The following is a 24,890-nucleotide window of genomic DNA, read 5'->3' on the forward strand; positions in this document are numbered from 1 at the left end:
CTGTAAAGAAAAAAACAGAATTCACAGCATTCTGCAGTGGAGAATTATGAAGAAAATAAAAAAGCAAAATGCTTGCTTTAGGAATGGTGTGAAATTATTCTTGCTGCTGAATTCAAAGGCATGCTAAATTTTATTCTTGGCACTGCTCTGCCTTGTCAGCAATTACAGCCTTGTTGATGCCAGAGATACTGACATTCCCCACTGCTGACGGAGCTCCAGCCACTCCCTGCTTGTCTTGCCCTCTCTCTTCCTGACCATCTCTCTGGTAATGCTATTAACAACATGGCTACTCATTATCACTTCAAAGATCTGCTGCACAGATTGCATACGTTCCAAGTTTGCGGGTAATAAGAAATGAACTTGGTGCCATCTGTAAAAGAATTACATAAAGGGCAAACTGGATTGACTGCTGTCTTCATTTGCATCATTTCTTCTCCGCTGTTTGCTAACATATTCAAAGCTGTTTCAGAAATGTCAGAACACTATAGAATTTAGGAGATATCTCAGCTTCACACTATTGCTATCTACAACGGAACCTAAAAATTCATCTCCTGGTGAGTCTGCTGCACAGTTACAAAATACTTTTGTGAGAAGGATTGCATCAAATTCATCTATTTAGTTGACTTCACCCTGGCAGCAAAATACACCATGCTCCACCAAACCCCTAACAAACAGCTCAGCAGTAAACCTGTACCTGAAATAGGAGATCTTAGTACAGCTATCTCAGTTAGGTGCCAGCTTTTCACACCTCAGACGCACTCTGCCGCTGAAGCACCCAGTGCAGAACCCGTCTTGAGAGGCCACAGCCCTGCTGCAATGGCCTGCAAACGGCACCCAACACGTACCTAACTAAAGATCGGTAAACAGCTCTCCCAAAGAGTCATGGGCATCATCCAGGCTGCCGTGGAGAGGAAGACAGCGCCTCCAGAAACACAGTTCATTGTCTGTGTATCATCATTTCTCTTGAAAAACTTTTATGGTCATCTAAGCCTAGCACTCCTTGGCACTTTCAAGAGGACCTTCATCATTAATTAATATTCCTGAATTAAGGTCACAATTAATAGGATTGTTTTCATCCTCTATGATGTCAACAACGTCCAGTCCCTTTTATGGACAGAAACTTAATACTGATAGAATTATCTAAAGAATGGTCAGAAAAATTACAGTATGTAGCCTGGTAGCAGCAAACTCCTAGAAGAAGGCAGAAATATATTTTGAAATACTAGTATTAAGTTTTGTGACATTTAAGAAACAGTTTAGTTTCTAGTTGTCATAGCCATGATGTGGCATGTTACTGTGACTCATTATAATAGTCTAAACTAGATTTGTCCTCTTTAATATTCCCATTATGTACTGAAGACACTCATATGACACCAAAATAGTTTCCCAGTTTCCTTTTACACATCTGTTCATATTTTTTTGTGAACTACATAAAGGTAAGAACACATGCAAAAGGTTTATATAGACTAAAGTCCTAATTTGCAATGCCTTCACTTAGAATTTCCCTAATACTGAATTTTTAAGTTTAACAGTATTTCTGAATATTCTTATCCTACTCCATCTTCAGAACTCCTGGTTTTTAACACATATGCAAGATCACATGCTTGTATAACTTAAGTGGTCATTACTGATGGCAAGATATGCCAACCCTTACCACACATCAGAGGCGTTTCTTATGTGAAACTACACAGGAAACTAACTCTTCTGCTTTTTGCTTTTAGCAAAGTTATAATTTATTTTTCAACTCTTCCACACATGCATGCATAAACTCACACAGATATCAACAATATTACAAATATTTTATTATGCATTATTAATAAAATACTATTGCAATATTAATAAAAGTGTTATCAATATTAACAGTTTGATCTATGATCAATGTTCCCCACCAGACAAAATGTAATAAACCCCAGAAGTTGGGTCAAGATTCATCACCCAATATAGAATGTAAAAGTGTTAGTGTAGTTAAGTGCAGCTTCAGACATAAAGTTCTCCATTTTCAGTTTCTTTTCAAATAATTTTAGAAATATTTTACTTTTTTTCCACTGCTATTTTTTTCCCCATAAAGTTCATGCCTAGAGTGGCAATGTTACACAAACATTCTTGACAGAAGAGGCAGAAAATACTTCCTATTTCACATCATGGTTTCTGTGTTTGGTTTTGAAAACAAACTCTCTAGCATCCACATACATACTTTACTGACTTTTAAGCCATGAATAAAACTTTAAAAAGATCTTTGAAAATTCCCTGGTAAAACACCCACATTTAGCTCAGAATTTTTCCTTGGATGCATTGTAGTGTTATTTTTATGGTGCTATTCATGATATTTTGAACTGCAGTCAGGAAGCTTTTCTACTATTTACACATTTAAACCATTAAAATAATTCTAGATTTGATAATCTTGTATTACTGCACAGCAGTGCTAAAGAAATCTACATGATAGTTGTATTATTACATAGTAGACTGCTGTATCGGATTTTGTTTCAAGGTAGCCAGGTCAAATGGATAGCAAATTTCTGGTGTAATGAAGATTTTGGAGAGCCTTGTTAAAAATATACAGTTATATTATACTCTTCTAAGATTTGTTATTTTCTCCATAATAAGCAATATGATTTTTGTTACATACAAGTATTCACATGTGAACTTGTTAAATAACTTCAGAAGTACCTAATCTCTTCAAAAATCTAGCTCCTCTCTTTGTTTCCAAGTTCCAATTCCTACCTCAACAAGCAAACATCTCTTAGACTTACATGTTTGCAAGTTTTACTTTTCAGTCAGCTACTGGGCTTGATTATCTCGACCAGTGTTAGAAAAACACTAATTCCCAGTCACAACTTCAAAGCCTTCAATCCACAGATGTACAGAATATTCTGGCAAGCACTACTGCTGGGTAAGTAAAGCTATGTGATATCTGTGCCTGAAGTGTAAAACAATGCACCACACTCATACTCAACAGTTTTGCTGCTTCTGCTTCAGTTAGCCAGAAATCAGTGGTTTATTTCTCAACAGCTGCTGAGCAAGCCCATGTTACACAACCCGCTGCAGAAAGAAATAAACCTCTCTGAATTAGACAGTTCTTTTGTTATTTGTGATTTGGGTCTCAGAGTGTATGGGTCTGAGAGCTAGAACAGCTGAGGAATGTAGAATAACTGATTTCAACACAAATGAACAACACATTACTTATCTTGCTGCACTGGCTACTGAACTGTGAGGTAGATCAGGTTCTTTCCCTGGGTCTTCCCTGAGACCATAGGAGCAAATGGCAGCTGAGTGGCCACTACATTCTAAAATGGACAGATAGGAATTCTGTGCAAGAATAATTAATACATCAGAAAGCATCCTACAGATGCAGAAGTAAACAGTCTTGTCCTTAATAACAGGTACCCAAGATCAACACACTAGCAGTTTATATTATTTAAGCTCCAGTGGAAGTTCTCATGGTTTAAACAGAGCCTTAAAATTAGCATTTTCTCCTCTACGAGCTTCTCCTCCTGATATGAGAGTAGCCACCCAAGTTCCACCAAAAGTATGTAAAATATGGATCCATTGTCATATCCAGTCCTGTGGGAGAAGGTCTGAATGCTCTCCCATGACTCATTGAGCATGTCACTACAAAGAGCATCAGAAATGCCTCCTAGGCCATCTTTAAGGAACACAGGAAAATGGTGGGAAAATATTTCCAGTCAAAGCAGTAGGACTGCTTATAGAAGATTAAAAAGAGACCAGTGTTTATAACAGAAGCTGAAAATGTCAAGTTTCTTAAAAAATGTCTCTCCCTTACTCCAAAACCTATCCCTGTTGTTAAGAAATGCTTGCTTGTGGATCCTTTGAAGAAAAACTAGATTCCTTCCCGCTGCACCCCCACTCCCTGCCATGCCCCAAAGAGAAGTTCTTTGGCCACAGAGGAACCAATGTGTGCCTCAGGGAAATTAGAAAAGCTGCCAGTTTTAACACACGATCAACATCATGACTCAGTTGATACAAAGTTGGTTTGGTAAAGTATTAAAATGGAAAGCAAAAAAGCAATATATCTTCAGGTACAAAATTGTCATTAAAAGAAAGGATTGCTTTTTCTTTCAATTACTGGATCTTCTGTATAAAAAGAAGGAAAAGAAACTAGGAAAATCACAGGGCAAGAAAAAGGAGAGGTTGTGTGGTGATGCTGGGCTGCTAATTGGTAACAACAACTATGTTCATCAAATTCTCTAAACTCCTGTGCCGCGGAAAGAGATATATCTGGCTCCACAAATTTTTGCAACTTTTGTAACAGTTTTTTTTACAACAACTATAACAAAATCTGTGACAAACTTATTACAAGTTTTGTTACATATGGCAGAAAAAGCAATAGGGTAAGTGCCCCTCTGGATGCAGTCCCCATCAATAGGGAATATGAGGCTGAAAATAGGCATGCATGGCTACTTGAGTGAGACTGGCTATGAAACACAAAAAACTGAAGTACTGAGGGAAAAAAATAGAGTTCAAGAAATGAGATGTCACTACACTCAAAGCGTTTGTGGTTAAGACCTCATAGGAATTCACTCTACTAGGAGAAGAATTTAAAGGAATTACTGGTTCCTGTCAACTAAGACTGAAACATGGAAATATGTAAGGGTTGCAGCACCCACATTAGCAATTAGTATGGCACAATTACAGAAAATCAATAAAGTGAAAGAATTGGTACTGAAGAACCATATCCTTCCTGCACTCACTTGTGGGGTTTCACTTTGGACTACCTCTAAAAAAAGCCAAAGAAGGCTGAGTGCTAAAGAAAACTGCATAGGCAGGTGATGAAATTTCCCTCAGAAATTATACAGTTCTAAGTGATCCTTACTTGGCCTTGACTTTTAAGCCTAATTTTTCAAATTTCTTATCATTATATAAATATTTTTGGTGGGGGTGGTAGTGACAAAAGACAGCTCTGTTAAAACACTGGGATTTTTCAAATGAGAATTCTCCAAACAAACCCCTGGCTCTAGTCCCTAATGGCTGTCTGTCACTATCCTAATGCCACATTTGTGCTCAAAAAACAAAAGATCATTAGGCTCAGTAAATGCAGAGGGTAACCAGCAGACACAAAACAGTGCTGTCAAGGTAGAAGCAATCCTTTTATTGCTTAACTACAAAACAAAGCACTACCACTGTCCCGAGGGGACTTGACAAATACAGATCCCAACAGCTGCTAACATAGCGAGTTTGTCTCTAATTGTACCAGTTTAATAAGCCTGTGTATTGGGTGCAGGTGGTCAGGCTTTGACAGTGGGGCTGCAAAGGCCAGGGGATGCCCTGGGCTGGCCACAACTGGTGAAAGCAGGCCCTAGTGGACACCCCTGCAGCTGTTCCAGGCTTTTGTTACAGTTTTCCATCTTTAGTTAAGTGAGGGACCTGCTTAGGGCAGGAAGCAGCATGTCACGTAAATTATGCTGAACTGGGTGCCCTCACTGTGGATAAACCATAGGGGAATGGTCTCATTTGAGATTTATTCAAAAGAGCTGTACAGTAACACTGGAGGCAAACAGCAATACCACAGAAAAATAAACTCACAGAAATTTTCCATTGTTTCTTGACCCAATGAGGATACGGTGTTCTGACTCCTCCCGAGAGATCCTCCCATGGAACCACGGCATCTTCTCATGGGCTGTAGTGGCAATCAGCTTCTCCAGCTGAGGCTTCTGACTAATGATAGCTTGTTCAAGAGCATGTCCCTAGAGAGCAGTAAAAAGACAGTGAAACAGTTAAACTATCTTCTGCAATAAAAAGAATACAGGTAGACTCTCAATCTTTTGGGACTGCTTTTGGGACATCCAAAATCTGCACATATTGTTGTGTGTGAAGGCCTGGTTACTATAAAGATTTTAAACCAGAAACTAACATATGGTAATCTAAACATCACAAAACTAGGGCTCTCTCTTTTCCTCTGAGAAAAAGAAGGAAAATTAACCAGTAAATAAAACCACTGGTATATCAGTATTTAAGCTTAAAATAAAGTAATATTGCTATGCTAATTAGACATGGCTAAATGAAGTTAGTGTCAGTCTGATATTTCAAATGTACCTCCAAATTACATATGCTATGGCAGTGTACTAAAATAAACCAAATGTGCTTTGCACTCTTGCAGCATGTCTGTCAAAGACATTAATGCAAATTTTCCCAGACAGAACAGTCCCTATTATAGAGTGAATTATTCAGAGTAATATTAACTTAGACATTTCTAACCTTGTCTACAATCTACCACTTCTAAATTGGGCTCAGAATCTGAGGGCAACCCCCACTAATTTCACCAGCATTTAAGCAGAGCTCATCAACTTCACTCTAGACTGAGCTCAGACTCATCAGAAAAGACACTGTGAACCTCAGCAGTTATAGAAAATGTTGTATGAGTTTCAGGTTTTCCCAGTTTGGGGGATGCTCCATATATTTTACAGAGCAGAATTCATAGAGTTACTTGCTAGCAGCAAAAGAGGTTAGGAACCTTGAGTATCTTCATGAGTTCATAAAGGTAACTCATGACATCTCAAGGTGATATAATACTTTCCCCACACACTACAACAAATACTCTCTTTGAAGCCTCCTACACTACTGCTTCCATGTTAAGACTGGCTTCTTCATAGTCATTCCTAGGAAAAAATCCAACATCTTGTCCTCCACATGGAAAATTCCTGCTTGAGCCCTGCAGCACTGAAGATATATAGGCAGTGCTCCGCACTCTGTTCTCTTTCAGGAACAATTTCTGTTTTGGACATAACTTAAATTAGCATCACAGAAGCAAGGCCAACTAAGAGAGTAAGATGTAAAACAAGTCATCATGTCACTATGCCTGCCTGCATATCCGTCCATAAAAAATCAGAATTAAAAGCAATGAGACAAACAAAAAGCAATGATACAAGTATATCTTGTTCATTACATGTATTAATTTTTGGTCCAAATTTGATGGCATATGTTAGTGCAGAGGTAGAAAAGATTATGCTAGATCAGAACATTGGAGAAATTCTAAGGACTAAAATTTCAGGAAAACTAGACTTACTGCCAAGTTACTGCATCTACTGGGGAGAAAAACACCTCACTGTTAAATCTCAAACAGCTATAATTCCATTGTGAAAAAATACTACATACCAGCAACAGCTAGAAACAAACACTGCAATCTCTTTTTTTCCTAGCTCAAAGATTACTTTATGGTGAGATCAGTCTGGCTTTACCTGCAAATTCCAAGTCTGCTTGACATACTCTCTGATGAGGTTCTCTTTCAAATCTTCGAAGGGTCCTGTTTTTGGTTCAACACCCGGTGGCCGGTTGAAAGGTTTTCTCAGTAGACAGATAAGGCCGTCTGCTTCCCCGGAGTGATAGTTAATGAGTTCTGCAGGACTGGCATGTGACTTGCCTCCTGCAATAGCATAGGAGCCACTCAGCTCCCTCTCAATTGTATAGTGGTGAACCTTCCTTCCATGGGCCAAGGATAGGGCAAAGCCCCCCAGGTAATTCCGGCTTTGGCGGAGCAAGTATAGTCCATCACTTGCTCCTCCCTGCATCAGATACTCCTCAGCATCTTCACGTGTGATATTACCAAAGAAGTATGGCAAATGGTTAGCAGGGTTTGATGTGTTGGAAGCCATGGTTTTTTCTTTTCCAAGCAGCAAATCTAGAATACTGTATCTGAAAATACAGAGACATGAATGTCAGTAGAAAAAAGACAATAAACCAGTAAGATAGCAGTTCACCTGCAGTATGTTTGCAGAATCACAGAATGATTTAGGCTGGAATAGACCTGTAAAATCATTGAGTCCAAACCTGAACCAGTTACCACCTTGTCAGCAAGACCATGGCACTGAACACCTCCAGGGATGATGACTTCATCACCCCCCTCAGCAGAGCATTCCGACGTTTAACAACCCTTTCTGTAGAGAAATTCACCTGATGTCTAACCTGAAAATCACCAGGGGGCATAGTCTGAGGTAATTTTAGTAATACATTTGTTGGTGATACATAGGTTGACAATCAAAAAAATTATTTTAAACTGAAGATACCATTTTTATCTTGTTAGAAGTTGTTTTTCTAAATCCCAGCAGCTCTTTTTCCAGTTTCCCAGCGCCTTGGCTAGAAGTGGACAAAATGATCATAAGTTCAGTTTCTGCTTCTACGTTTGTTGTGAAACATATACAGAGTTAAAATATGAGTCCTTCACAATAAAATGAAGCATCATTTTAGGGAAGCCATGCAGCAATCTGTGGAATCAGCATTAAACAGTTCAGGCTATATGAGAACAGGGTTAACAGCACATTTGTCTTGTAGCTAGCCAAAGTGTGCAACTGAGTTACATGAAGAAAAGTGCAGAAGACTTTGTGGATAACTATGTAAAAAGGGACGGTCCATAATGCAAAGGTGTAACTGAGGAATGGGAGTCTTAATATAGGGCCTTTTAGCACCCAGCACTTCAGACTGACACCTTCCCTGGCAGTCCTGAAGCAGGCAGAGCTGTTTGTGCCTGCTGCTTAATTCATATTTCATCCATCAGTGCTGATTTGCTGTCCACTGTGTTCATATCAAAAAACAGTAGCTATATCAATAAACTGTGCTATGCTGTGAATAAGTAAAGGGTTGATGTGGGGAAGGAAAGAGGGAGAGGAACACAAAGTCAAATCAACAAGGCTCACACAGTATAGAAAACTAGACGGGGCACAGTCAGTCAAACCACATGCTATGCAGAACTTCCTGTCTTCTCCCACCATCCCAAACAAGGGAGATCTCAAAGTTGCAAAGATATTGAACCTACAAAATAGAGCTTCATGCAGCATATTATTTATTACTCTTGTGATCTGCAACTAAAAGTTTCTGGTTTAAGTTCCCATACTAATCTAGTAACATAACTTTCGCTTGCTAACTGCAACAAAGAAAAGTTGTAACTGAAGACACAGAAGGCAGTCCTTAGTCACCACCAAACATAAATGCTGTATGCAAAACGACCATTCTGACTGTACCAGACAAAGCTTTCTTCAAATGGAATAGATTCACTCAGTAACTTAATGCAGGGCCAAAGGATTGCAATCAATAATACAATGCCCATTTGGAGGCCAGTTAATAGTATTGTAACCCAGGGTCAGGATTAGGATCAATGTCATTTCACTGAGATGGTGGACAGCGGAGAGAGCACAGCCCCAGCAAATTCACAAATAATACAAAAGGATTTTGTATTATTTGGCTAAACAGTGGCTAAACATCACAGGGCTGTGATACAATTCAAAGGGACCTGGAAAGGCTAAAGAATTCGAATGAAAGTAATTTAACGAAGCTCAACAAAGGGAAACCTCCATCAGAGCAGACTTTGCCCTTTTTGGAGCATCTGCATTCCTGGCTATGCGGTGTCTCACACCCTTGTGGCGTCACATGGGAGGAAGGTCTGTGACCAGAATGTTTTCCAGCAGGGTCTGTCTTCCCATGGTTTGTCCAGGGCCCCTGTAGGTGCACACACAAGGCATGCAGGCTCCATCAGAACTCTTGGCTTGCTCTGCCAAGCTTTGGCACCGGGGACAGCAGCAGCCTGGGCACTGTGCAAGGGCAGCCCCTGCCGGTGCTTCCCTTCCCCTGCCCAGCTGCACAGTCCTGTAGGTTTCACTGCGCAGGTTTCCTGCAGGAGCCTGTCCTGGGACAGTGGGTGCAAGAGTGCCAGTACACTGGTAGCAGGGAACACTCCCAGAAAATTTCTCTTCCTTCCCTGACCACTTCCCCCAGGAGTACCTGTGCTAAGCTGGGGGTGACTGTGGGAGGGTATGGGAGCTTACAGTTGAGGATACACAAGCTCTTCTCCCAAGCCTTCTTGACATCTTCCCAGAGACTATCACATGCAACATACATCTCAGCCTGAGCACTTGGGAGATGTGGAGGAAATCAGGACTTTCCTCCCGCTCTCCATCCCTGCCATCTCTCCCTGCCCTCCAGTGGGGCGCAGAGACAGGGGCACAGACCAGCTGAGCCCCACATCTCACTGCCCTGTCCCAGGGCTCAGCTGCTCCTTTCAAGCCTTCAAGGAGAGCCAGCAGGAGGCTCTTTTATCATCTCCCCCCTCCTACAGCCTTCTGATGTCCCCCCTGACTTTTCTACTCCTAGCACAAAGCAAGCCCCATCACTTTGCATGTCTGTCTTGGCAAGACATGGCATTGGGCACCTAGGAAGGCACAGGGGAGAACAACTGTGCTGCAGACACCCCAGGCAGGGCTGGAATCTGTCTCCTCCTATGCGTGAGATGATGAGAGGAAATGGCCTCCTGCAGTACTGAGGAGGTTTAAATTGGATACCAGCAAATGTTTCTTCACTGAGAAAGTTATCAAGTATTGGAACAGGCTTCCCAGGCAAGTGTTTAAATCACCTTCCCTGAAGGGAATTGAAGACCTACAGAATGGTGGTTAGGGACATGGTTTTGTAGTGAATTGGGTAGTTTTACAGTTGGACTTCATAATCTTAAGGACCCCTTCCAACCTAAATATTCCTTTGATTCTATTATTCTGAAAGTCATTACACATACAGATGTTTTGAATGTTCTAGTTACTGTTTCCTTCACTCCTGCTTACTTGTTTCCTTCACACACCCCCATGTCTTTTTTTTTTTTTTTTTTTTTTACTCCAGTAGTCACCACACATCCTGGTGGTTAGGAGACAAATACACATCATCCAACTTCTAGCAAAATGGTCCTGGAAGGTAGGTTCCAAGCACTTTCAGGAAAGACTGAAGAAAACAGATTTACTACTAGGTTTTTAGTAAGGAAATAATTGGGATGCATGACTGATTGACACTGGCTCTTCACCAGCAATGTACAACTTGGAGAAAAGGAAGAAATAATCCCATAGTCTCATGCCAAGAATGGTACTGCACTGCAGTGCCTGCTCAAAACACCTCAGTAATACGTACGGAATAAATATCAAACAGAAAAATATCACCATGCTCTTCATCTGTAGAAATTTATTTTAATGAATGTATTTCATTAAAGTTAATTTTTGCCAAGCTTCTAGTTTCAGGCTTTAAAAAGATAAAGAACTTTAGAATGAAAATAACAGCTAATAAAAGTGAGGTGGGGAACAGGATTAGAGGGGGTAAACATATCATCCGTGACTACAAAAACCTTTATGGCTACGGAAATTTAAATTCACTTTGACTAGGATGTGTTTCAGATCAGGCTATTCTCCAGAGTATTGCTTTGTCTCATATTAATCTCAGTATTTTCTACAAACTCTTCAGGATGATTTGCCCAGAAAAAAGTTCTTAAAAGGCGGAGAGGGCCTGGGGGGAAATCCACTAGTTGTAATTTAGATGAAATGAGAGTGATGGCACTGGTGAGGGACTGTCTCTTAAATCTTCAGAGTAAGAAAGCCTGCTATATAACAAGTTTCTAAAATATGAAGAATATTTCTCAGTTATGAAAAGAACAGCAGCAGGATTTTTATGATCTCTAATATTTCACAAATTATTTATTTATATCTGTTTCCAAAAACAATGGCCTGATTTACTTTCACAAAGTAGTTTACTGCTGGCAGTTTTCAAGCCAGATTTCTCTACCCCACTTTCTAATATGTGAAGAATATCTAATGTTTAGCAACAGTAGGAAATGTTTGAACAGATGCAGCATCTGCTGGGCATACACAGAGGAAAATAATCATAAAAAACCTCTAGATAATGATTAAAAACCACTTAAAAATTTAAGAAGAATGTCTGAATTTGGGATGGCTGTTCTCTTTGTTTGGAGTTTCAAAATCTTGCCTTCTTTTTTTGGAGTGTAATACCGTTCTAGGATCAGTAATGGAATAGAAGAAAATGCTTGAATTCAGATTTACCCTTACGGGTGCTGAAGGAAGTGTGGCTGGCTGCCCAAGAGAGGTACTTGAGCATAACAGCCATAGAGGGTCTAAAGTGCAACTCTCCCCTTAGTCGTTAAATATGACTTTTAAGGAAGCTACAAATGCATGCAAATATCAGGCTTACCCTACATGAACGAAAAAATATTGCACAAACACGCAAGAAAATTAGATACCCACTTCCCCTCAGGCAGCTTCCTCATCAACTCTGCAGTGTACTTCTGACATAGCACAAGAGTTTAGTACCTCACACATTTCATGTCCACTAGGAAGCAAAACATTCAGAACAGATGAGCAAAACTAAGGAAAACTCACCTGGAAGGTGGTAGAAAAAAATCTGTCTATATGACACTGCTACACTAAGCTTAATTCTATTTCATCTCATATTTAGACAAGGATAAAGGGCGAATAATTGCTATATTGAAAAGTTTGCCTAGCAAAGAGTATAATACTACCAAGGTACTGATCTCTATTCTAACATTAAAAAAATACAAATAGGAACACGAATCTTTCTAAAAAGACCAAACAGTAGTGTGGTGGGAGACTCAGGGATTTCTGATTGATTAGTTACTCCTTCATGGGTAAGATGACTGAAATGTGACAGAAGACCAAAAGCTGTGTAGCAGTGAAATAGCGTTACAAAAAATGTTCCCTATTTGAGCAGTTATTTTTTCACCTTTTCTTGTTTTTCTAGGTAGTATTCTGTAATCAGGGTATGAAAATAAAGAAGTAAGGTTTAAAACAAATATCTCACATGCATACATAACTGCAAGGCACACTGGTGCTGAATGATGAAAATATGCTTACTGAAACAATTCATTCTAGAACAGGGAGATATTTTAAGCACCCACAGAACTTCAACATTTCTCTAATTATACACAGGAAAACATTAATAATAAAAGAATAATATGAATGTGTATTTTTTGGAAGCTACTTAATTAGGATTGTTGGAATCAAGATGTGTGCCTCTGAGAAAAGCAGTACAAGTATTTTTAAGATCCTTCTCCACATTTTCAACTTATGTAACACAGCTGAAAGAAATTCAGTATGCATAGAATTATAAATACACTTTTGATGGTGACTTGATATACTATATTAACTGTTTTGGTAGTTTCAGGGTTTAAGGAGAATCTTAAAGATATATTCCAAATTGATGTACACTTTGAAATAATTAGCATTGAAGTATTATAAATTCATTGCTACTACCTCACTTTTAAACAAACTAAATTTAAAGAAGTTTAACAGAGAAAATGGATTTGAATTACTGTTCTATTCTCATTTTTGCACCTTTAAAATAATCTTCCAATGCATGTAGGCAGTTGAATGGCAGTCTTAATTTGATAATCAGATTACCTCTATATGCCTCCTTTACCTTTCTGTATAAACATGAAGATTCACTTTCTATCCACACCTTAGGAGAGGAGTTTTTACAAGCAAATTATGCAGAAACAAAGGAAGAACCCAGCAAGTGTCTAAAAGGAAGTCATCAGGTCAGGAAATGCAGCAGAATATAATTTTATCAAGTAATTCAAGCAAACTAGAGTTTGATTAGGACACTAGAGTGAACTTACTGACCTACTGAAAAACATTTGAAATCCTGCGTAATTCAACTGGCAATACTGGTGATTTTGCAACTTTTGTAGACATCTTCAAACAATGTCCCACTCATTCACTCATTCAAACAATGCCCCACTTCAGTACTACATCACACTGAAGAGGATGTACTGTAGTACTGTCCAAGAGGGAAAAGTGACACTTCTATTTCGTTGAGTTGCTGAACCTTCCTCAGAGAAGTGCCCTTGCTGAGTACTGATGCCAGGGCATTGTGTCTCAGACTACACCTACTGTGTGTCTCTTATCAGCTTACAGCCTGCAGCAACATTTCCATCACTCATGCTTGTGCATGTGTTTCTCCAGCTTCTCCGAGAAAAGTTTTCCTCACACAATCAAACGTTCATCTCTGAATTCTGCAGCCTTCTACTGACAATCTAAGCCATGGTGCTCCGTTTTTTGCCTTATTCTTCAGACTTTAAAAATGCCTTCATCTGCAAAGACTTTCCTGTTATTCCACACATGCTCCTGGCCGGTGCTGACAGATACACGAAGCATGTGTTAGTTTTTAGCAAGTTTCATATTGTTATCTGTTTATATTGTCAATTCATATTGGCAATAATGCAAGGAAACTCATATTGTCAATTTTTTATTTCTTCAACACTGGAACCTTTCCTTAGCACTTTCATTTAGTAAAAATACTTGTCTCGGGTGTTAAGTTCCGTATTTTAATTTAACAGTTTGGTTTCTGAAGCATTTTCTTTCTTTTTGTTTTATTGTGATGCTTTCAGGGTGACACTGGTGTTTCTGCTAAGGTTTTAAAACTCTGAGATGTATTCTTTACCAGAAACATAGCTTAATTAAAATCTGTCTGGGAAAAGTAGGGAATGTGGCAGCTTTGGTCCAGAAGACTTTTCTGATGGGGAATTCAAAACCTGAATCTTACAATATGACCAGTGAGCTTTGGGGCTGTCCAATCTGTAACAGGTTCATTTTTTTCATTGTTATTATGAAAGTAAGTGGCCTAGCTAGCCTCTTCCTGAGCTTAAGAAGAGACAGCTTTTGCCCTCACGTAAATCCTGTAAATCCTCAGCATTTTGGCCATATCTGAACAAATAACTGCCTACTAAACAGGGGACATTGGTATTTTATCTACTATACTTAGGGTGAACACCATTTATTTCCCCTCCTGAATCAAGGAGTCAGTCACAAAATGAACTGAAAAGGAATATCACAAACACACCTAAAAAATATTTTCCTATAGATTTACTTTCTTGAGTCATCTTAATACTGAGGACAGATAGATAGATATTTTCTTCTCCATTGAAACATTCCAGAAATGCCCTCATTTACTCTAAATTGCATCTGACATTCCGATATCATCATACTCCAGGCACTCTAGCTATTGAAATATTTCCTGAGGAAAAACTACTTGACCTGTCAACACAATTACTGCCCTATTACAAGGCAAATAGATGCTCAGAAAAAGTACCACAGCATTCATATGTTCTATTCAGGGCTTTTCTATAAAGGCTTCTGTACTGAGCTCATGGAGGAGCATTCATCACTAAAAAAGCATTCTTCACTGATGCTAGGAATCTATTGTCTCTCCTATACAATACCTTTCTTTTGGGATTCTCATGTATTTGATAATCTTTTCACTAATAAGTGAATAATCTTTTCCTCTAATAAGGTTTTTATGCTTTGACCTTTTAAATAGATCAGAATGCTACTGCAAGAGAAAAAGAAAAAAAAAGGCCAGGTGTTTATGGATTACAATAATTCTTTCCACGGAAGTAAAAAATCCTATGACTTTCACGCATATTAAAAATAGGAACAAACAACTAAAAAATCCAAAAGCAAATAAGTTTTTTTTCCTTATAGAAAAAGAAAAAACAAGATCACTTACACAAAAATGTGAACATTTACTTCTACATCTTTACCATGCTCCATCAGTCATTCCCTTACCTCCTCTTCCACTCTTACACTGTCACAAATGCAAACACTGCCTCTCCCTATGCACGTCTCAAATAAAGAATTTCAGACTTAAAATGGGTAGCATCATTTGTATGGGGAAGCCTGCTCCCTTTTGGGCAACATACTCTGGACTGTGATTGGTCCCTATTAAACCACCCTATAAATAACAGAACCACTGGGATGAGGTACATCTGCAGGAAAGCATTTCAGATACTGCGGGCAGACCCCTGTCTAATCTCCTGTTTTCCTGCTGTGACAAGATGTGAAAAAACTTCTCTGGGCACAGACAGACCTTCACTAAGACCAGCTGTGGCTCTGCAGTGACTGCAGAATAGTACAGGTAGAATTGCATCTTCCAAATGCTGGGGGGGAAGAAAAAAACCACCTGTGCTGGGGTGCAGTTACAAAAGTCAGGGAGCCCCAACTACCTCCCTGCAGGAACAACTGAGACATACATAAATGCATATGCACACACACACATATATATATATATGTATTTATGTGTGTGTGTGTGTGTGTACATATATATGTATTGTTCCTTTATGGTTTCAAACACATATTTACTTCCCAGAACTACAGTAAAAGGCAAACCTTTGCATACCATAGATCCCACTATGAATGCACAGAAGGAGCTGTGAAATGAACTTACAGAGGCAGTGAAAATATGTGAAAACCAAAAAATTATCACCTTTCTTCCAAGCAATCACTGAAATCACTAAAAAGAGATTGAACTGCTTAGCCAATGGCCTGCATGTTTTCAAGTTCAAAGTTACAGTGACATTAAATATGACAGTATAGCATGTTGCCAAGTGGAATATGTTTTCATTTTTACGGTAAAGTTTTTACAGAGACAGTGATAACAAAACTGTCATGGACAAGATAGTGATAGCACAGTAAAACAAAGACACCTCTAACTATTTCACTAAATTTCTGCCCAGCCCCAAATGACTCCAAAATCTTCCTTCAAGGTTCACTACGGTCCATTCACAATACGGTTTTTCACAATCCAGAAAGAAGTTGCAAAGATCTATCAGAGTGTTAGACCAAAAACATTGACTCAAAACATTCCTCTTTTTCCAGGAAGTCAAAACCTGGAATATCTGCCCAGTATCCAAGCACACACAAAAAGTGCCTTGAGCAGAGAGTTGATGACACTTTAAATTTTCATTACCATAAGAACTGAGAAAGGCTGTCTTCATCCAGAAAGATTAGGGTCCAAGTGTGGATGGATCCACAAGCCATAACTTCGTTTTTCCTTCCTCGTGACATTTTTAGCAAATTTGCCGGTAAGCAAGACATCTCAGAACCAAAGCATCATGAATTCTAGAAAGAAGTTGCTACAATCAAACAAAAGATGAATGAAAAGCTTCATCCATTAAAATAAACAACCCAGGAGAAATTCAACATTATTACAGCAGTCTCAAAGTTTTGTAGCCTTACAGAACTAAGACAAAATGCCACATTTCATTCAAAGTTTCAGATAAAGACCACTGTGGTCTTACTAGTCAGCAGACCCACAAGATAGGTTTATTTTACATTCCAGTAAGTGTTTTCATTTAACTTTTTAAAAACCAGTAAATGTTGCAGGCTGGCATTTCCAAAGCTATTATGCAGGTATGAACTCCCCTTCTTTGAGCAGGTCTAGCTCTAGTTAGTTCCAAGTCTAGAGGCTACAGATATATAAATGGTCTCAGTTTCTCAGCCATGAATATTAGCCTTCACTTGCTGTTAAGCAGGAACACTTGGACCCCATTATACTTCATTCCTTATGTGAAATTTATTGGCCTGTCTTTAGAATTGCTAAAACTTTTGCCGAACCGACACCTCAATGCACTTTGCCCATGAGTCAGAGTGGCAAAATTAGGTTCCTCTTTCAGACCAAGGTTATTTTGTCATCTGAAACAATCTGCAGTACCCTGCTTTATATATAAAGCACAGAAATTATTGCAGGAACAAAACCAGCTTGCCTTTCATACTCCTAGAATAGGCAAGCTTCTATAAAACCACAAAAGCCTTCTCAGTGCCACTTTCTAGAGTCTGTAAAAAGTGTATTTTATTTTATAATAATACCACCTTATTTTTTGAAAAGCTTCTGCTAGGAGCACAAATCAGGTAAATGGTCTGCTACAAACACACTGTAAGCATTATCTCTTAGTGGAAATTACACTCACGAAGAATTGATACCCACAGAGGTATGGAAAAAAAGGCCAAGCATTTCTGTTTTTTGAAAGGAAGATGTGACACCAGCACACACAGCCAGACTGACAACATTAAGGATCTCCTTCTTAAAATCTATCTAATAATTAGAAATATATAAGCACAGCACTGTTCAGGTTAGAAGGCACCTTAAAGATCACTTACTTCCAAACTCTCTGGGCAGAAACACCTCTCACCAGACCAAGTTGCTCAGAACCCCATCCAAAATGGCCTTGAACACTGCCAGGGATGGGACATTTACAAGTTCTCAAGACAACCAGGTCAATACTCCCCCAGTAAAGCATTTTTAATTTAACAGCATTTTTGTCAGGAAAGGAACGTTTCTCTTAAAAAAATACTATCATTCAACAATTGCACCAGCTCTTCCTGACTATGTTTTATGAGGTCACAGATATCATAAATGGCACACTGCTTTGCAAAAGAGACTCTTCATAACAATTAGTGCATCAGCCATCCAGAAAAAATTAAGTCTGCATGTCTCCCCATATCAACCTTTATCATCAGAACAAGCAGCACAGACAGAACTTACTTCTCATTGGTATAAAGACAGAGTAGCCTCTTAACAGGCAGGAACTTACTTTAGCCAGCAAACAAGCTGAAACCTAACCTCTCCTCTCACATAAAACATAGAATGTTCCAGAAAAGCCCATTAGCAACCCGTGGGCCAACTAAATACTCTTGACAAGGCCAATTTATCACTCTGGGCAGAAAGAGGATGCACCTGGCCTCAGTGTGTTCTGGGCCAATAGGCAGTATTTCCCTATCTCTTGCATGACAAACTGCCAGGCTGGAAAAAACAGCTTGTAGTCAGGCTTCTTTTTTCATGGTGTGTTGTTCTCCACACAGCATCAACAGCTACATCTCCAAATGGTCCACTGGTAATTGTCATATGAAGGTTGCTATGTCAGGATAACAAAAAGCCACCTCCATTTGATGAAACTTATCTCTTGAAAGTTGGAGGCAACTGGATTTCACACTATCAATATCATGGCCTCAACACACCGCTGCTTCCAAGTGAACACAGCTCTGCATCCTTTTCACAGAGCATGTTCCAGTGGGTTTGAGTTTCCCTATCCCATACAGGGGGGTTTGCCCTGCACTTTTGTGCATAGAAGTACCTGCAGAGCAGATCTTTGATCCATTTATTGGATGATGACTGTCACACAGTTATTCCCTGCACCTGAGGCAGCAGAAGATTTCTTGCCAACTGCACCTGACAACTGAGGACAGAAAAGTTACTCAAAGCCTTCCTTAATCATCACCTCAATTCTGCGGTGTCAGAACTGTTCAGAGCAGTCCTCTCCAACTTGATACTTATCTTAAGCAAGTGATCATTTTCACTTCACAGCAGCAAGACTCCTTCTGATTCAAAGGATAGCTAATCCAGTTACCTGACTTGGAAAAATAATTTTACTTAAACAGCTTGCTTACTTTACTAACTCTTGAGCAAAACACTGTGGAATTCATATGAATTCTATGAAATGCACCAGTGGCGTTTATAACTTTAGGCCAAAGTTGATAATAATAGTGCTGCTTCCTTTGCTCAACATTCCACATATTCCAGATATTGAGCAACTGGGTTTAAAAAAGTGTCCCTGCCCATAGTAGTGCAGTTGGAGATAAATTATCTTTAAGGTCCCTTCCAATCCAAACCTTTCTGTGATTCTATGATATCAAAGATTATCACCTTAACAAAATTTTAGGTTTGTGGTTTTTTGCACAGATTCATCTTCTTGATTCAAGTTATCAAATTTGGTATCTTTCCCAGAGTAGGAACTTACCCATAAGCAACTGCTTATTACACACATACCAGCTTCCTCTTCTGTGTTCTCTCCAAACAAAATAACTAAAAGTTTTTTTTTCAGTTGAAGCTTTTCTGTAATGTACTTTACAAGAATTTTAGGGGGGAAACGATTGTCTTTATAGAATATTTCTAATCTCAGGTTTTGAATCTAGATGAAGAAAATCAACTTTGCAGGCAACCCTATCAAAAGATCAAGACATCAGTTTTGTAAAACACATTTAGACATTGTTTTAAACTGAGCCAATTTTGAAACTGATACTAGAACTTTTAAAAGCAGAACTACACACACAGTGATCAGCAGCAACACACATTTTAGCATTTAGATCCAGCATACCATACAGCAACTAAAACCCATTCTCAGTCACACGGGCTTTAGTTAAGACACATACTGTCTCTATATGTTCTGGATCCTATTTCTTCTATCGTCTTACAAGTTTTATGGTTTCTTCCTCTTTTTTCCCCCCACTCATTTACTTAGTTATTTTATACAAACAAGGGGGAAATAAGAGAATGGCTCTCCATGAAGGTAGGGATGGGCTGTGGCTGATGTATGAAATGGTGACAGCTTACTCATTGTATTGAATTTTTTCTTTAAGATAAGGATTTATGACATTAAAATATTTGAGCCATTGTGCAATTCCTTGGTACATATCCTACTCTAACACTTCCAGAATGTGTTTTCTCTGGTTGCCTCCAATCACAACTGTGTTTCCTGTCAATTTCAGCTCCACCCCTAGCCTAGATATTGTCTCAGGGATTTACATGGCTGGACTTACATACTATCACGCCAAAACTCCTGCTTCTTTATCAAAGCTTTTAGCACCTCATATCTTACTTCTGCTCAGTGTCAGTGCTGAAAAATTCCTTCTGTTGCCTCTTTCCATTTTTAAAGAAGGCAAAGTTGTAATTTTTACTGGACATTTTTTCCACTCAAGCACCTGGAAATCCATATCTGTTTGGAGGAATGCTGTCTCAAAGCAAATAAGGGCAAAACTGGAGAAATGACTGAGTAGACCTAGCTGGTTAACCAACATACTCTAACATCAGTTTACTACACACTGAGTGATAGTGAAACTGGACCAACTAACTGTAATCATACTCCTGTATGCTGGTTATTTAGGTTATAATACATGCAAATTTTAAATTATTTGCTCTGTTTCCTGGTAGAAAGAGAAGGCTTGCAGCATTTTACATATCATAGAATCATAGGGTAGCTTGGGTTGGAAGGACCTTAAAGATCATCTAGATTCAATCCCCCTGTCATGGGCAGAAATACCTTTCACTGGATCAGGTTTTCTCAGAGCCCCATCCTGGGGAGCCAGCCTTGAACACTTACAGGGATGGTATACCCACAATTTCCCTGGGCAAATTGTTCCAGTGCCTCACCATGCTCACAGTAAAGAATTTATTGTTAATATGTAATCTAAACCAATTCAGTTTTAAGCCATTCTACCTTGTCCTGTCACTACATTCTCTTATGTCTCTCTACCTGGAGGGTTTCCTTCAGGTACTGCAAAGCTGCAGTTAGGTAGTCTGGAATGCTTCTCTTTTCCAGGCTGAGCATTCCCAACATTCTCAACCTTTCCTCATAGGAAAGGTGGTCATGACCCTCCAATCACCTTGGTGGCCTCCTCTAGACTCGCTCCCACAGTTCCATGTCCTTGCTGTGCTGGGACCCCAGAGCTGGATAGATATACTGAAGTCACTTTATAACATTAGGATACCTGTGTGTCTCAAAAGTATTTTTACCTTTTCTTTCATTTTTAGAAGAGTCACTCCTAAAAAGAGTATGGTTAATATCTCCTAATACAGAGATATTAATCACTGTATGTAAAAGAAGTTGTAACCTAATTTCAAATTTGGAATGCATACACAAACTACAAAATTATATTTAATTTCTTTGAGGCAGGCACTATTTCTGTGTCAAACACAATATTTATTTACTAATTATCATTTGCTACAAAAATCCTGGAATTTTTTCTTTTTGGTTCAGGCACATACAGACTCCTTCGCACTTCTCCCATTTGCAACACTGATGTTTTCCAATCACCCCAACATGCAATGAAGAAGTCGGTAGGAAATGTTTTCTCCCGCTTAACTTCTACTTAACTGTATGACTTCACATTACCCTGTGTCATGAAACTAAAAGGTAAACAGTATCAATTACGTACCCTTGCTATTAGAACCTTAAAATAACAATGCAAATACTAAGCTAGAGCTTTGTGATCAAATGATTTGACCATGCCTCAAATAAATATTAATAATTGTGTATTGTACTATCCTACACCATACAAAAGATTAGGGAAGGATACTTCAAAGCCCAAGGTTTCTTTTTCTCATGAGAGTGGTTGAAAGGCTTAAATCCAACTGCAGAAATTTATAATGTTTTTCTGTAAAAGTAGTACAGCTATTAAGAACTCTTTTTTGTAAAAACACTTATAGAAATACCAGCTGAGACATCTAGTGAGCTGTCCTCCTCCACCAAAATTCTCTTCTTTTATCAAATGCAAGGAAAACTACTGTCAAACTGAACTACAAAACTGTTTCCCTACAATGAGTTGGTATTTTACTTTTTCTTATGTTAGAAATTAAGAAGATGATACTGTAAATCCTTGCAAGATGAGAAGTTTTCATTCCTATGACTGAACCTTACTACTGAAATCCACAAACACCTGCAAGTCCATCTTCAGCTTCATAACAGATACCTTGAAGGGTATAAGCACTCTTGCCCCAATGAATCAACTCACTAAAGCACACGCTTACAGTCAAGAAGTAGTTTTTAGAAACAGCTAGCAGTTTATTTCAAGCACTATATAACAGAGAATACTCATTTGGGATGATTTTTCTGTAACTATTACTCACATTCATAGGTAACTCTTGTATTCCTTGTAATTACGATATAAACCCTGACAAGTTCCTCTTTTCAGCTGTGCTATTCTGGAGCTAAACACATGTAACTGAAGGCTGACTCTCGCACGCTCTGTGTAATGTGTACACAACAGATCTTGGGGTATTGACCCAAAAGTCTATAAAGCTGGAAAAAGGATAACACTACCTAGAATTTTAAGTAGATGCAGATGCAAACAGATTTTTTACACTTATAGTATTCAAATCAGAAATGGCATTGGAGTCATTGTTTTCTGCTAAATACTGCATCTTGAAAAAGGATTACGAAAAAAAAAAGAAGTGCAATTTGCAAAAAAAGGAGAAAATTATCATCGAGAGACTGTGACTTCTGAACATAACATACATTTCATAAATTATTTCTCTCACTTCCAATACTTCTGTCCTAACAGATACAGAAGTAAAGATGGGAGACTAAGAAAATTGCTGTAGATTTTTTTCTTTTATTTTTTGGCCATTGGTATCTTCAAAGGTGCTTAAGACAAGCGTATAATGTCACCATCAGTCTTCTAAATTGTTATTTTGTGCTCAACATAAACTGCTGCCTAATTCTAAAAATAAATTTGTTTTTTGTCTTCCTGTGGCTTTGGATGTAATTCTGCTCTTCTACCAAATTGCAACAATGTGCAAAAGGGAAACCTGCACAGTTCACCCTTGCTTTGACAGAGTGCTAATATTTTTTAACTGAAAAAACCCCTGATCATGTCAACATGTATTTATCATGGTATTTTGTGGTGATTTTAAGTGATTGTGAAAACCAAAAGAATTATATACTTTTATCTATTTCAGCAAATTTTTACAAGAATCACATCTGATTTCAAACTCTTTAGTTAAAACATACATATCTATGACTACAATCTTTCTCCCTCACAAGATAACTGTCACAAAATAAAGAACATTCAAACTTCCTTATTTATCTCTCAGTGCTCAACAGAGGGATGAAGAAAAAAAAAAAAAAAAGAAGTCACAGTTCCTCTACAGGACTGTCTCAATCTACACTGCTACACTGTATGGCCTCCAAGCCTGTAAAAATACAGAGCTTTGCATGCTGAAACTACATGCATCTGTACCGGATGGCTGTGTCCATGGATTACTCCATGGATTCAAGCCAAGGACTTAGGAGATCTATGCTTCTGTGGATAAAAAGACCAAGAAAGAAACCTAATGGAAAAGAACATTAAAAAAAATCCTATAAACTGTTAATGCCCCAAAGAAGAACAATTTAATTTTAAATTTACCTTAAATAAGTGTTTTACAATATATCATGTAACTTGACCAGATTAGGACTCCACTTGCCACTCTTCTAACGGATTGTTTCATCTAACAAAAGTCTTGTTTTACTTTGTCCAAGAAAACATCACTAAACATCACTTCAAACTATTCTAGACAGTTGGAACATAAAGTGCATGCAGCACTTTAACAAAGATAACTGAATAATGCTGGCAAAACACAAAAGTAAGAGAAATTTCTCTGACTAGAGAATCGACTACCAGTGATACAAAAACAACAGTTGTTTTCTTGGAAACAAAACAGGGAAGTTTGGTAAGAGAACGCACTTTTTAAAAGATTTTTTTTTTTTAGTCATAATTCTTTCACAGGCTACGTACCATTCAGACAGCAGACCTACTTTTGTGCACACTTGGCTCTGTTTAAAACCTGCCAGCGCAGTAATGTCTCGCAGCAAAGCAAAATCAATTTTCTTTTGCACCTAAGCTTTAGATTTAAATTCCTGAGACGCTGGGCTAGTGGTATTTATTTTCGAAGCACCGCAATACAGCAAGGTTTCAGGCTGGTGGTGCGTTTCCAGCCGCCCGCTCCCGCCCCGACACGAGCGCTCCTCTCTGCCGCCGCTCCTTAGGACTCTCCCGTGTCCCAGGTGCTCCAGCCTCCCTCCCGCCCTCTGCTGAGCGCTCGGGCTCTCCTTTCTGCCGGTGTCCGCGACACCCCAACCCCGCACCGGGGGCAGCAGCGCCGCCCGCTCCTGTGGCTCCGGCCGCGTCCCCGATCCCAGCCCCGTTCCCATTCCCGACCCCGGCCCCGTTCCCATTCCCAGTCCCGGCGGGGAAGGGCCGGCGGCGCCGGGCCGGTGGCCCTGCGGCTCCTTGTGCTGGCGGCCGGGGCCACTGCTCACCGCTGCCTCGGGGTCACTCTGCTCCGCGCCGCCGCCTCCTTCCGGCAGGCAGCCCCCGGCGAGCGACTCTGGCGGCCGGACCGGGGCCGGACCTTCTCTTAGCGCCGCCGGATCCGCCGCTTCCTCGTTTTCGCTCGCAGCCGCGGCCACTTCCTCAGCGCGGTGCGGGCGAGCGCTCCCTCCTCTCCAGAGGGCGCGGCTGCGGTCCCCCCGGACCCGTCTTCGGCCGGAGCGAGGGCCGGGCACCGCTGCAGCCCCCGGGCCCGACGGCGTCGCTTCTCCGCGGGCGAGGGACCGTCCGTCTCCTGCGGACCCCGTGGGAGCTGCTCGGGACCCGTGACGTGGGTCCCCTGGTGCCGCCTGACGGGGCTGTCCCTGGGACCCCGCGGTGCCGGGTCTCCTTGGGAGCCCGGCTTGGGCTCCCTGTAGCGCCCGTGTCGCCTCGCGGGCATCTGGCTGTGCAAGATGGAGC

At 39.8% G+C, this 24,890-nt stretch overlaps 1 protein-coding gene across 1 annotated transcript in view; it reads right to left on the reverse strand.

The window, feature by feature from the left end:
• The window catches only part of SYK (spleen associated tyrosine kinase), a 46,124-nt gene extending 21,669 nt beyond the window's left edge, over positions 1-24,455 (reverse strand). Inside the window, exons 1-3 of the mRNA XM_041399626.1 lie at positions 24,419-24,455; positions 7,194-7,647; positions 5,542-5,702 (exon numbers count right to left, since the gene is read on the reverse strand). Coding sequence (XP_041255560.1) covers positions 5,542-5,702; positions 7,194-7,607 — 575 coding nt within the window. The 5' untranslated portion in view covers positions 7,608-7,647; positions 24,419-24,455. The remainder of the gene's footprint in view (positions 1-5,541; positions 5,703-7,193; positions 7,648-24,418) is intronic.
• Positions 24,456-24,890: the final 435 nt, after the last annotated feature.

The sequence above is a fragment of the Onychostruthus taczanowskii genome, unplaced genomic scaffold (genome assembly GCF_017590055.1).
Source record: "Onychostruthus taczanowskii isolate IOZ18803 unplaced genomic scaffold, ASM1759005v1 scaffold167, whole genome shotgun sequence".
In the NCBI taxonomy this organism is placed as follows: Eukaryota; Metazoa; Chordata; class Aves; order Passeriformes; family Passeridae; genus Onychostruthus; species Onychostruthus taczanowskii.